Here is a 14,028-nt window from a genome sequence, read left to right on the forward strand (position 1 = left end):
TCCAGAGAATCAAGAAACCATTATGCGACATTAAGTGAAGCAAGAAATTCAAAAGTCTTCTGTTTGTGTTTTCGATTTACATGCATTGTTATTTTCCAGGATTATTACGAGGAGAGGCTCGAGATTATTACATCCTAAGCGTGCCTTTGAAGATAACCTATTTTTGTTTCCTGTGAAATTATTTATATCTGTAGCGAGACAAAGAATCTGTGTTTACACTGTATTTTGTAAACATTGGTCCCACCCGTCTGGAGCCTCAACGGGCACTTGCCACCGTTAGCTAGCGCCATCTAGCGGGGGATTCTCCAATGCAAATGAACTGTGTGCCAAATAAGGAAGTTGACCCGCTGACCTCCCAGTGCTTCAACCATGATGAGTACGAAGCGGTAATGGCGAAAGCAGAAGGGACAGTTGCATAGTCCGGACCTTGCGGTCGAGTTTTGTGGATTTTACGGAGCGTGGGGCCGAAATTTTTACCTCATGTGCGGCCCAAGGACTTCATATCGTATGGATTTGTGAAAATAACAAGCTAAAATGGCTGAAAAATCTAGCGGATCGCCTTCGAAGGGGAACTTGTACGATGTTTTGGCGATCTTGGTGTTCCCTTTACGAGCGCTCACGGCGAACTCTGGCATGGGTGAGTTATCAAGTTTTTTTTTCTACTTCTTCTTTCTTCTGTTCACAAGTTTATCGTCAATTTTTATCACATCGAGAACTGGGCTTGTCTGAAGAACTGCGAATGGGCGTTTTAGATAGACTTTTTGTGTGTAAACTTTCGTGGTTTTCAGCGGCATGCGTTTGTTTGTTTTCTTCAGCGAGACGTTCAAAATTCGGCTTTCGGTCCGCAGTGTTTTGTTTAGATTTGAGCCGCGGCCTGTATTCGTTCTCCCAGCTCTGCACTCTTCTTTCTATCCCACTCCCTCAGTCAGTCATTCATACATTCAGTTCAGAGTGCATATCAAAATGATGCCAGCTTTGCTGTGTCAGATTTTTCATCCATCCATTCATTCATTTGCAGAGCTCACATGGCCATTAATGAAAGTTTCGTTCACTGTTTAAATGTGACATAACCATATAGTTTGGCGTTTACAAGTTATTTCAGGGTTGTTCTTCTAGTGATATCTTCAGGTGTGATTATTTTTTTAAAACCTGTAAAAACACTGACTGATGCCTCTCCAAGGACAGTGAACTTCCCTAGTCAAAGTCCATATTTGTTCAGTATGCCCTTGGTGTAAGTAGTCTAAAGTTTATCAAATTCGATATGGTTTACACAGACAGCCTTATCAACATTTGTTCTGGAGATTTTCAAAAACTTTGATATCAGTGTGAATTAAAGCAGTGATTAAACAAACCAGGAATTTGACATTCCAAGTGCACATAGTAAATATTAAAAAAAAAAAAAGAAAAAAAAAATCAATAAATCTTGTCAATTATCACATTTTATCATATAATACTGAAACTGTCCAGAGCTGCACTGATGGCATTAAATCGTGCCACATGCATTACTTGCAGTTTCCTGCAAGGCTTTGGAAAGAAGCAGAAAGCCAGCTGTTTTTTTTTTTTTTTGCAAGATGCTTATTGTCATAGTTACCATTTATTTTCGTAAAATCTTATCAGAGCTTCAAGTTCTTAAAAGCCATTACAGATTCGGTGTCCAAGAGATACGGTTGAATGGGATTTTCTTCAGTTTTTGTCTTACTGCTGGTATTACTACAATTCTGGCAGTCATTGATTTGTACCGGGGTTGGTTAGCCTTGAAACGTTTGTACGGTTAGAGACGAAATGTACCGTGCTCTTTTTTTCCCCCAAGTGAAACTCTCCGATTGTATGGAATCAATATCTGAGCTAGCCTAGGTCTTGGATCAGGATGCGAATTCCGAGTCTGACATCTCCGTATTTATCAACCCAATGTCATCAGAGCCTAGGCAGATGTCTCTAGTGTCAGTTGCTGATTTAAAGGCACTTTTGAATCTTAGGGTTTGCTTTTTCTACATTGTAGCAATGCATATCCAAACATGTTTGACATGGGCAGCTCAAGTTGTGTATGCTACTTTCATATTGTATATATATTAAATATTAACTAATGACACATCACTTAGAATTTAATGGGCTCTTTTTTAAAAATATCTTTCGTATGCATAATAATTTTTTGGCCGTACATTTGTATTGCCTATCTAAATAGTAATATCTTGTAAATTGATGACATTCAGATAGTCTGATATAGGATTACCTCTCTAGCTGTCATTCTCCCATTCTTCATTGAAGCTTACGGAATATACATTACATCAATCAAGTGCTGATTTTTGATAGTCTTATAGTTTCTCATCTAAAAATGATATTGTAACAGAACTGAGCTATGGTATTGGTACAGTCCGGGATCTTAAAGTCTGACTATAGCAGAGCGTGGAGATTTGTCTGTCTGCCTGGAACTGTTGTTGTAGTGTTAACTTGGCAGTAGGGAACTTTAAGGCTTATGAGTATGAACGTAAATAGCACAGGTAGTACCTTGCGATGTAAAGCAATCTCGTTCAAGTTTGACAGCAGCTAAATTGCAGTTTTCTTAAAACAGGTTGCTTGTATATAGTTCAAATAAAATATTTCAATTTTAATAACTTTTGAAAAAAAAAAAAACCTATTTGGCTTGACTAGAAACATTGAACTGTGTAGAGTTCCTGTCACTTGAGTGAGACAAAAACGCACAATGTATATGCTGAAATTTTTTCCCTGTGAAATTACTTGAGCTGTTTGTACTGGTTTTCAAAATTTGTTCTTTCTCAAGGGACTTGTTCAAACAGTTTTGTACAACTTTTCATTGTTGTTGGTATTAGCTAGCTAATTTTTATGTCAAATGTAACACCTACTACGGCATTTTGAGAAGACTGTATCACTTGATAAGGTTTTGTATGCCTGTGTATTTTTGTGAGAAGATTGCTACCCTTTATCACTTGATACGGTTTTGTATACCTGTGTATTTTTGTGAGAAGACTGTTACCCTGTATCACTTGATTGATACAATTTTGTATACCTGTGTATTTTTGTGAGAAAACTGTTACCCTGTATCACTTGATTGATACAATTTTGTATACCTGTGTATTTTTGTGAGAAGACTGTTACCCTGTATCACTTGATTGATACAATTTTGTATACCTGTGTATTTTTGTGAGAAAACTGTTACCCTGTATCACTTGATTGATACAATTTTGTATACCTGTGTATTTTTGTGAGAAGACTGTTACCTTGTATCACTTGATTGATACAATTTTGTATGCCTGTGTTTTTTGCGAGAAGACTGTTACCCTGTATCACTTGATTGATACAATTTTGTATACCTGTGTATTTTTGTGAGAAGACTGTTACCTTGTATCACTTGATTGATACAATTTTGTATGCCTGTGTATTTTTGTGAGAAGACTGTTACCCTGTATCACTTGATTGATACAATTTTGTATACCTGTGTATTTTTGTGAGAAGACTGTTACCCTGTATCACTTGATTGATACAATTTTGTATACCTGTGTATTTTTGTGAGAAGACTGTTACCCTATATCACTTGATTGGTACGATTTTGGTATACCTGTGTATTTTTCCTTAGATGTGCATGAAATTATGTATGATGAAAAGTTGAAAAAGTCCATGATTAATAAATCGGGCTGTGCTCATCTCTAGTTAGAGGTGATGATTTTGATCCGATGTGGTATAAATGCATAACTTTATGGACAACCCTCAGGCAGGCTCATACATACACTGTAATCACACTTTAATCTTCAAGTTTTTCCTGTATACATACACGCAGTGAATAAACTAGCATTAGGCACCATGTACCCTGCGAGCACAACCTCCACCCCCCCCCCCCCCCCCCACCCCGCCCCCCAAATCACTGAGCAGCTGGGTTTTATGGTTTTATTTTAAGCATTGCAGAATCCCCAAACAACCTTTTGTCTCTGCCTGATGCAGCCTTGACACTAATGGCAATTTTATGACCCCTAATAAATTACATAATACTACAGTGAGGAATGGCTATTTGAGCAGTCTATCAGGGCTTGTACACACATGTAATGGAGTGTAGATAATGTAATGGGACTAGACAAGGCTTGATGACAGAGATGAGCAGACTGGCAGATTTGAGTATGTATAATTTTTATAATGTATGGTGCACATATTCGAGTTCTTTTATTGGTGCTAACACAATACAAGGTTGTTAGGAAAATGTTGAGCATGAACCTTTTTTGAAAATATTCCCTGTGGAATAAACACCATAGTTCAAGTGCATCTGCTACAGAAATACACAGGTATACAAAATTGTATCAGTCAAGTGATACAGGGTAACAAGTCTTCTCACAAAAATACACAGGTATACAAAACTGTATCAATCAAGTGATACAGGGTAACAAGTCTTCTCTCAAAAATACACAGGTATACAAAACTGTATCAATCAAGTGATACAGGGTAACAATGTTCTCACAAAAATACACAGGTATACAAAATTGTTTCTGTCAAGTGATACAGGGTAACAATGTTCTCACAAGAATACACAGGTATACAAAATTGTATCAATCAAGTGATACAGGGTAACAATCTTCTCACAAAAATACACAGGTAAGCAAAACAGTATCAAGTGATACAGGGTAACAGTTTTCTCACAAAAATACACAGGTAAGCAAAACAGTATCAAGTGATACAGGGTAACAGTTTTCTCACAAAAATACACAGGTAAGCAAAACAGTATCAAGTGATACAGGGTAACAGTCATCTATTTTCATAGATTCTTCTGCATATATGACGCTGAACGCTGTTTAGCAATACGCACCTGTCTCTTTATACAGTGTTCACGTGCAAAGGACGGAATAACTTTTCTGTGTCTGTATGACCGAGTCTAATGGTTTTATACAAAACTCTGAAGGAATTCTTACAATAATGTTCTGTAGATTGATGAACATGCGTCAGAATTTGTTGTTAAATTCAGCATTGTAGGAATTTTTATCAGATTCTTTGGTTATAGATTGATCCATATTTTCGTCTCATCTACATGTAATGTAAATTCCAAAGAATCTGGACGTGACTAAAATCGAATAAAAACATTTGATAATGCTGATATTAGAACTACCATTTAACCTTGCCAAGTTTTAGCCCCAGATCAGTGTTATCGTACCTGTGCTCTCCCAGCAAAGGTATAGTACGGATCATGTTGATTCAGTTTTCAACAGTTTTAAATTCCGGGGTCGAACAGCCCCGAAATCCCATGGCAGAGGTTTGACCCGTGGTTTTCAGTTAACTCGTTGACGACGCCGGCAGGTTTAGGGCTTAAGTACACAGTGTGGGTTGACTACATACCTGTCTGTGCCCCCCACACACACCTGGCTGACCCAGATCTCCTCATCACCCGACCCCCTGTCTACTTACACGCTTACCTGTGCGCTGGGGGTTTGCACATGTAGAGAAGGGCATTTCCAGACTACAGACATGTACACATTGTCTGCTAGTACACAAACACACATTGTCTGCTTGTGCACATACATGTACATATTGTCTGCTTGTGCACATAAATGTACACATTGTCTGCTTGTACACATACATGTACACATTGTCTGCTTGTGCACATACATGGACACATTGTCTGCTTGTACACAAACATGGACACATTGTCTGCTTGTGCACATACATGTACACATTGTCTGCTTGTACACATACATGTACACATTGTCTGCTTATTCACATACATGTGCACATTGTCTGCTTGTACACATACATGTACACATTGTCTGCTTGTGCACATACATGTACACATTCTCTGCTTGAACACATACATGTACATATTGTCTGCTTGTGCACATATGTGTACACATTGTCTGCTTGTACACATACATGCACACATTGTCTGCTTGTACACATACATGTACACATTGTCAGCTTGTACACATACATGCACACATTGCTTGTACACATACATGCACACATTGTCTGCTTGTACACATACATGCACACATTGTCTACTTGTGCACATACATGCACACATTGTCTGCTTGTGCACATACATGTACACATTGTCTGCTTGTGCACATACATGCACACATTGTCTGCTTGTGCACATACATGTACACATTTTCTGCTTGTACACATACATGTACACACTGTCTGCTTGTACACATACATGTACATGCCTGAAAACACATGGATGCAAATGTTTTCATTTATATACTGTAATACACACACTTGCGCCATTTTGTATATAGTTAGGTTTGCTCATGTATGTAGCGCACATGTAGATATTCTTGTATAATATATTCAGAAGGCACATTTATATATACATGTTTGCTGTTTCAGTAATGTCATTACTCAAAGACCGTAAATACTCATCAGATTCATTGAATACATCAATATTGCTTTGGATGCAGTTTGAAAACAGAATTCCTATGATTTTCAGCACTGAAAACGTACTGTTTAGGTTACCAGTTACTGTTGTTCGTGTGAACGGTTGTTCATTGTTAACAGTTATGGTTGACATCAACAGTGCTAGCAGTTATTTTGAATGGCATTCATTGATGCTGTGTATTTTGATATGACAGTCCATGGCTGTTCATACCACCCATTTCTACATCAAGTTTGGCAAGTGTCTCCATCAAAGAAAAAAAGATTGGAGAGAAAAAAGGGGCAAAGAGAAGTTTGCCTAATCAATCTTAAGCTTTCATATCCTTGAGAAAGTCTGCCATCCCAATTTTCTCTCTTGCTTGTTTTTGTTTGGGACAGGAAATGTTTACCTTTGCATGGAGGACTGATGATATGATAATTTTTCTTGTTTACTTCTTATTTAGAATTTATCTTTTCACAAATACATGTGTGTAAAAGGCTCCTGCTTAACAGATATATGATTCTGGTTAAGAATTTGGCATTTGGCAAACACATTTATGTTGTGGGTTGTGCAAAATGTTACAGGTATTTAGCCACATGTGCATGTAGTAGCATGGTAGTTACAATATGGTAGTTACATTTTAGTTACAGTATTGTATTTACAATATGGTAGTTGCACTGGTAGTTACAATATGGTAGTTACAATATGGTAGTTTTATTGTGGTTACAATATGGTAGTTAAATTGTGGTTACAATATGGTAGGTACATTGGAGTTACAGTATGGTAGTTACATTGTAGTTACAGTATGGTAGTTACATTATAGTTACAGTATGGTAGTTACAATATGGTAGTTACATTGTAGTTACAACATCGTAGTTACAACATGGTAGTTATATGGTGTAATACATGGAATACACATGCTTCATTTCCAAGTGGAAATATAAAGGAAATTGTTACAAACCGGCCATTTTGTCCATGACAAATTTACTCCTTTTGCCAGATTCTAAATGTTTTGTTTGCAAAAGAGGACAGTATGACTGTATCCTACTGAAAAGGCATGTTTTGGGACAAATTTTAGGGCAGATACAGTAGTCATGAATGCATGTCAATGAATTTTCATGAAAAAAAAATCCAGAAAATGTTCGAGAAACCCTTGAAAAAAATCCATGCTTCATTTTGATTAACATATATATCGTATGATCAGTATGTATACATGTGTGGACATTAATGGACTGTAATTGTTAGCTAGAACCCTCAGCGGTGGACATTTATTTCCAGTCTTATGGTGAAACATCTCCACTGTTTTAATGTTGTTAATTATTAGTCTTCAAATTTTGTCGTTTTTTTACGTATACTCATGTAAAAAAACTATGAATTATTGTCTGATTTGATCATTGAAATTCGTGAATGTTTGTGAATTCAAAATACCATAACCAAGAGTACTTTGCTGACAAAGCTGAGGAGCAGACGATGAACTGATGAAGTGACAAGTATTGAAGGAATTCCCATCTGTGGCTTTCCTTAGTCTTATCATTGTCCTATCAGACACTTTAATCTGGGAGGAATGTGAATTCCCCTACCCTGAAGCACACAACTGGACTGTATTAAAGGCTGTCAAAGTGATGTGTTAATGCTACACATGAGATGCCTGTTTAGTGATCCAGATGGACGTTCATGAAACGGCGGGTTAGCAAGGATGCTAAAAGTAGTAAAATTAAGGTTAAATATTCAGTTTTTCTTCATCTGTTCTATGTCACAAATACCTGTCATTATCCATTGTCTGTTTGTGTATCTATTTATGTGTATCAGAGACTTTGAATGATTGGTTTTAGTTTTATTACGCCTTTTGTGAAAAATGTTTGTGATATTTTTCATTATCCCCAAATTTTATGAGTCAGATTTTATTATCCGACACAGTATGGAAGCCCCTTGTATTGCTAGCGAAGATTCCCAGCTTTTAATTTGCGACATCTTGAGCCGAGACTCGAGGGACTGATACAAATTTAAATAAGCACACATAAACTGGATGTTTGAGAAGTTCATATTAAACATTTTGCTGTATATTTGAATTTGGTTTCGTATGTTCGTTTGGATTTAAGAAAGCACTGCGCTGAAACTCTTGATGCCGAGAACAAAGAATGTTAATATTGTACCAGGACTCTCTTGGGCAGCAGTGTTAGCCATATGGTCAGATTGTCCCCCACTTCTTCCTCCCCCTACCCTCCACCCATCTCCTACCAGCACCAAGCACCCAGGTCCTTCTTACCTCATGGTTGACATATTGGTCCTTAGGAGAGTCTGTCTCAGCTCTTGGGAACACATGGTCATGGCTGTGTACCAGCTGAGGAGCTGCTTGGATAGAAGCTGATGTGGAACTGTTGCCTTAGCTATATCTATTGTCCTTGAATATACAGTACACAGTCTGTACTTACTGTTGCCTTAGCTACTGTATATCTATTGTCCTTGGATATACAGTACACAGTCTGTACTTACTTTTGCCTTAGCTATATCTATTGTCCTTGGATATGCAGTACACAGTCTGTACTTACTTTTGCCTTAGCTATATCTATTGTCCTTGGATATGCAGTACACAGTCTGTACTCACTGTTGCCTTAGCTATATCTATTGTCCTTGGATATACAGTACACAGTCTGTACTTACTGTTGCCTTAGCTATATCTATTGTCCTTGAATATACACGTACACAGTCTGTACTTACTGTTGCCTTAGGTATATCTGTTGTCCTTGGATATACAGTACACAGTCTGTACTTACTGTTGCCTTAGCTATATCTATTGTCCTTGAATATACACGTACACAGTCTGTACTTACTGTTGCCTTAGCTATATCTATTGTCCTTGAATATACACGTACACAGTCTGTATTTACTGTTGCCTTAGCTATATGTATTGTCCTTGAATATACACGTACACAGTCTGTACTTACTGTTGCCTTAGCTATATCTATTGTCCTTGGATATACACGTACACAGTCTGTACTTACTGTTGCCTTAGCTATATGTATTGTCCTTGAATATACACGTACATAGTCTGTACTTACTGTTGCCTTAGGTATATCTGTTGTCCTTGGATATACAGTACACAGTCTGTACTTACTGTTGCCTTAGCTATATCTATTGTCCTTGAATATACACGTACACAGTCTGTACTTACTGTTGCCTTAGCTATATCTATTGTCCTTGAATATACACGTACACAGTCTGTACTTACTGTTGCCTTAGCTATATCTATTGTCCTTGAATATACACGTACACAGTCTGTACTTACTGTTGCCTTAGCTATATGTATTGTCCTTGAATATACACGTACACAGTCTGTACTTACTGTTGCCTTAGCTATATCTATTGTCCTTGGATATGCACTACACCGTCTTTGCTTAGGTGTAGGTCATACACAGTGTATATACATGTACATTATAACATGTGTAGAAGACATTTGTAATTTGTCACTTGCAGAATTGTTTATGTGCTAAGTAATTCATATCATGTCAGCAACCTGCGGATGGTTGTGGGTTTCCCCCAGGGCTCTGCCTGGTTTCCTCCCACAATAATGCTGGCCACCATTGTATAAGTAAAGTATTCTTGAGTATGGTGTAAGGCACCAGTCAGATAAATAAACAAATAACATCTAGATGTACATTTATACAGGTGCAGTGTAACTTTGCAAATTTCCATGTGTAATTAAATTTTAGCTCAGTCTGTGTACATACTGTTTTTTTTTTCCACAAATGAGCACTGTAATTTAATGAAAAAAACATGTATTTTTCAAGAAGAAGTAAACATTTCTTATGTGTTGTTTATCAATTGGACCTGATCAATGTCAGCAGCAAAAGTAATCGTTTTGATCAAATCATTTTGCCTGCAAAACCATTTCGAATTCTGATCCAACTTTGGCACTGAATAATAATTGGTTCCCAGTCATCCAGGAAGTTCAGACTGTGTTAGATTTATCTTTGTGAGAACCAAATATCCGGGAAGTTCAGACTGTGTTAGATTTATCTTTGTGAGAACCAAATATCCGGGAAGTTCAGACTGTGTTAGATTTATCTTAGTAAGAACCAAATGCCCTGGAAGTTTACACTGTGTTAGATTTGTCTTAGTGAGAACCAAATATCCGGGAAGTTCAGACTGTGTTAGATTTATCTTAGTAAGAACCAAATGTCCTGGAAGTTTACACTGTGTTAGATTTGTCTTAGTGAGAACCAAATATCCGGGAAGTTCAGACTGTGTTAGATTTGTCTTAGTGAGAACCAAATATCCGGAAAGTTCAGACTGTGTTAGATTTGTCTTAGTAAGAATCAAATATCCTGGAAGTTCAGACTGTGTTTGATTTATCTTAGTAAGAACCAAATATCCTGGAAGTTCAGACTGTGTTTGATTTATCTTAGTAAGAACCAAATATCCTGGAAGTTCAGACTGTGTTAGATTTATCTTAGTAAGAATCAAATATCCTGGAAGTTCAGACTGTGTTTGATTTATCTTAGTAAGAACCAAATATCCTGGAAGTTTACACTGTGTTAGATTTATCTTTGTGAGAACCGAATATCCGGAAAGTTGAGACTGTGTTAGATTTATCTTAGTGAGAACCAAATATCCTGGAAGTTCAGACTGTTTGATTTATCTTAGTAAGAACCAAATATCCTGGAAGTTCAGACTGTGTTAGATTTATTTTAGTAAGAACACCAACATGTATTAGGTTTCCAGAGTTTTAAATCCTGAAATGCAGAACTGAGTTTTAATTGTATGATTTTAAAACAATGGCATTGTGGTTCAAAAAAAGGCATAAAAGGAAATTCGCCCTGTAAAACTTCTTCCTGCGTTACTTGTACTTGTGTGACCACTAGGGGAATGATTCCACATGTCCATTTCTGACTTTGAGACAAGATTTAAAACCTCGTCTGAGGCTTTTGAAGTCAAAATTCTGAAATATTGGTCTTCAGATAACAATATTTATAGGTGGTCAAAAATTTTAGCCCTAAAATCATGTTTGACCTTTAAAGTCATGAACAGCCTTATGGAATTTTAGAATGTACCCCTGCAATACACCAGCGGGTATAATGTATATGGTAAGAATGGTTCTGTCCTCAGTGCTGCAGTCAGGAGCAAATTCCAGCACACTGACATATCTATCACCCTCCCTGTTATCTACTTACCCCAGCGTGAACAATGAATGCTGAACACTGGCAGAGCTTACGCACACTGTTCGAGCTTTCATCCGCGAAATACTATATACATCACCGTTATCCATGCCGGCATTAACTGTAACGAACACGCAGCTGTCTGATCGCAGCAGCTCTGCCGTCTATCATAATAACAACGGTGCTAATTGGTTTTGGAGGCTTTAAATGAGGCATTATGGGTAATTACTGTTCCGTGATATTTACTCTAGGTGTTAAATTACGACTGGTCTTTAACTAAGATTTGTATACATATTTTATGGAGACTGCTGCAGGTAATTATCTTGAGGTACATGTAGCGCACACGCTCCATGGGGATAGCGACAATTATTCAACAAAAAATGTGCGAAAATGCATCAGCTTCGTTAATTAAACAATTTGCACCATTAAACATGTATACATGTAGCTATGTAGACGATGGAGCAGAACTGAAACTCACATTAGGTTTGACAGTTGTCAATCAAATAGATTTATGTAACACGGAAAAATGATAGTGTGCGGACATAATATTCATGTAATGGTGGAAGACAAACATTAACACTTGACTAGTTTTTCTTGTACTACTGACCTCATACATGTTCATTTCGATCCATTGTTTCGATCCATTGCATTTTGAAATGCAAACGTCCTTTAACATAGGCTACATGTTAATGAAGTTTCACGCGCTTATGGGGAGGCTATAATGGTTATTGAACAGGTATAAAAGTTGTCCGTCCCATATATATTTAAACCTATGTGTAAGTAAAAAGTTGGTTGGTCTGATGTGGAGAACAGATACAAGAAAAAAACAACAAAACATAGGAAACCTCAAATTTCTACATAGTTGTATTCCATCTACAGTTTGAACTTTCCTTCTCACCATTGATACACACAGGTATAAAAATTGTCCATCCTATATATATATATATATTTATCTATATATACATATGCGTGCATATATTGTATACCCAGGTACGTTTGTACTTGTCATCTCTTCACCTTTGGGGTAACAATAGATCTCACTTGCTTAGTGGTGTGCACAGCAGGACTGTCTTGGTATTCTTTGTCTGTTCTTGACATGAGAATAATGCTCTGTTTTGCAGGGTGCTAGTAAATGTTATTATTTTTGTATCTTCACAATAGGCACCTATCCTCTGAGACTTTGTCCTTTCACCTGTAATTGATTTCTTTTGAAAGTAGTTTTGAGCAATCAACTGAACCAATTAGATCTTTATCTAATCATTTGTATACATGTAGCTGTCCCCTCCCCTCCCTCCACCGCCCGACCCCCCCCCCCCCCCAACACACACAAAAAAAAAACAGGGCAGGAAATCTGTAAACCTGCTTGTGCATCCATAGCATTTTTATCTGATTTCATTTATATTTTTCAAGGTTTGATGATGAATTTTATAAGAATGCTAATCATTTAAAGAAATGAACATTGCTTTCTAGTAGAGAGACTTTTGAATTGCTGGTTAAATGTTGGTGAATAAGATCATCATTGCCATCTTCATCATTGTTGATATTTTATTTTGTGAGTTCTGTATTTGGTTTTTATTGTAGACGAAAAGCGAAAAAAAACCTGGAATTCAGATTTATCCAGGGTCGTTCCCCATCTGCTCATTGAAAGGTCCTTGATTTCATAAATACAAGAAATACAGCACGTTGCTATTTCCCAGAGCTCTGCCCTAATCATGGGTTGTCCACCGATTTCAGTTTTCTCTGCCTCCCGTCTGCTTGTTTCAGTTTTAAATAACTTCTTGTCTGTGATAACTGGTCATTTCACTCTTGTCTTGCCGTGTGAGTCAGGCCTGCTTGACAGATTCAGCCATTGATGTGTGCTCTCAGGCGTCACTCAAGGAGACACAGTTAGGCCAATGTTTTTATCTCTCTTTTTTTTTTTCATTTCTTTTTTTTCTTTGCCATTTTATGTGAAGACCACAATGTGTAGAAGACTGATTTAATTCATTTGCCCTTACCCTCAATAACTGAGCATACAGAACTACATCAGTCCTGGATTTCTGTCCAGCAATTTAAGGGGACAGTCATCTTCAAGGTTTATTTGGGGTGAGGGCTTCACTGGGCTAGGCTAAGACTTCACCAGCTTGGGGGTAGGGGTCATCCTTGTCCACAGATGTGACTTAAATTAGTGAGGCTCACAAGGAGACCATTTGCAAGTAAAATATGGCCTTAATCCTGAATCGCATCATGCTACATTCAATGACCGAAAATTTCGCCAAAAAAATGTGTATTTTGGGAGGCAAATAAATTTCTGTCAATGTAACGTTTGGTGCAGAAACAGTTTTTAACAGTGAGATGTATGTTATAATATTACCTTTCAAAAAACCTCAAAATCCCTGTCTAACATCAACAGGCATTTCAGGATCAGGCAGAATGTGCCATTTGTTAGTCATTGATGGGAATTTTAAGTCATTTACCATTCCTCTGTGATTGGTCATTTTACAGATTTATTGATTCTGTTAACATTCCAAGCAGTATTGAATATGT

The 14,028-nt window shown here is 37.3% G+C and overlaps 1 protein-coding gene across 1 annotated transcript in view; it reads left to right on the forward strand.

The window, feature by feature from the left end:
- The first annotated feature begins 397 nt into the window (after positions 1-397).
- The window catches only part of LOC135462494 (neogenin-like), a 129,265-nt gene continuing 115,634 nt past the window's right edge, over positions 398-14,028 (forward strand). Inside the window, 1 exon segment of the mRNA XM_064739721.1 lies at positions 398-637. Within this exon segment, the coding sequence (XP_064595791.1) occupies positions 535-637 (103 nt within the window). The 5' untranslated portion in view covers positions 398-534.

This window comes from Liolophura sinensis, chromosome 2 (assembly GCF_032854445.1).
Source record: "Liolophura sinensis isolate JHLJ2023 chromosome 2, CUHK_Ljap_v2, whole genome shotgun sequence".
NCBI lineage: Eukaryota > Metazoa > Mollusca > Polyplacophora > Chitonida > Chitonidae > Liolophura > Liolophura sinensis.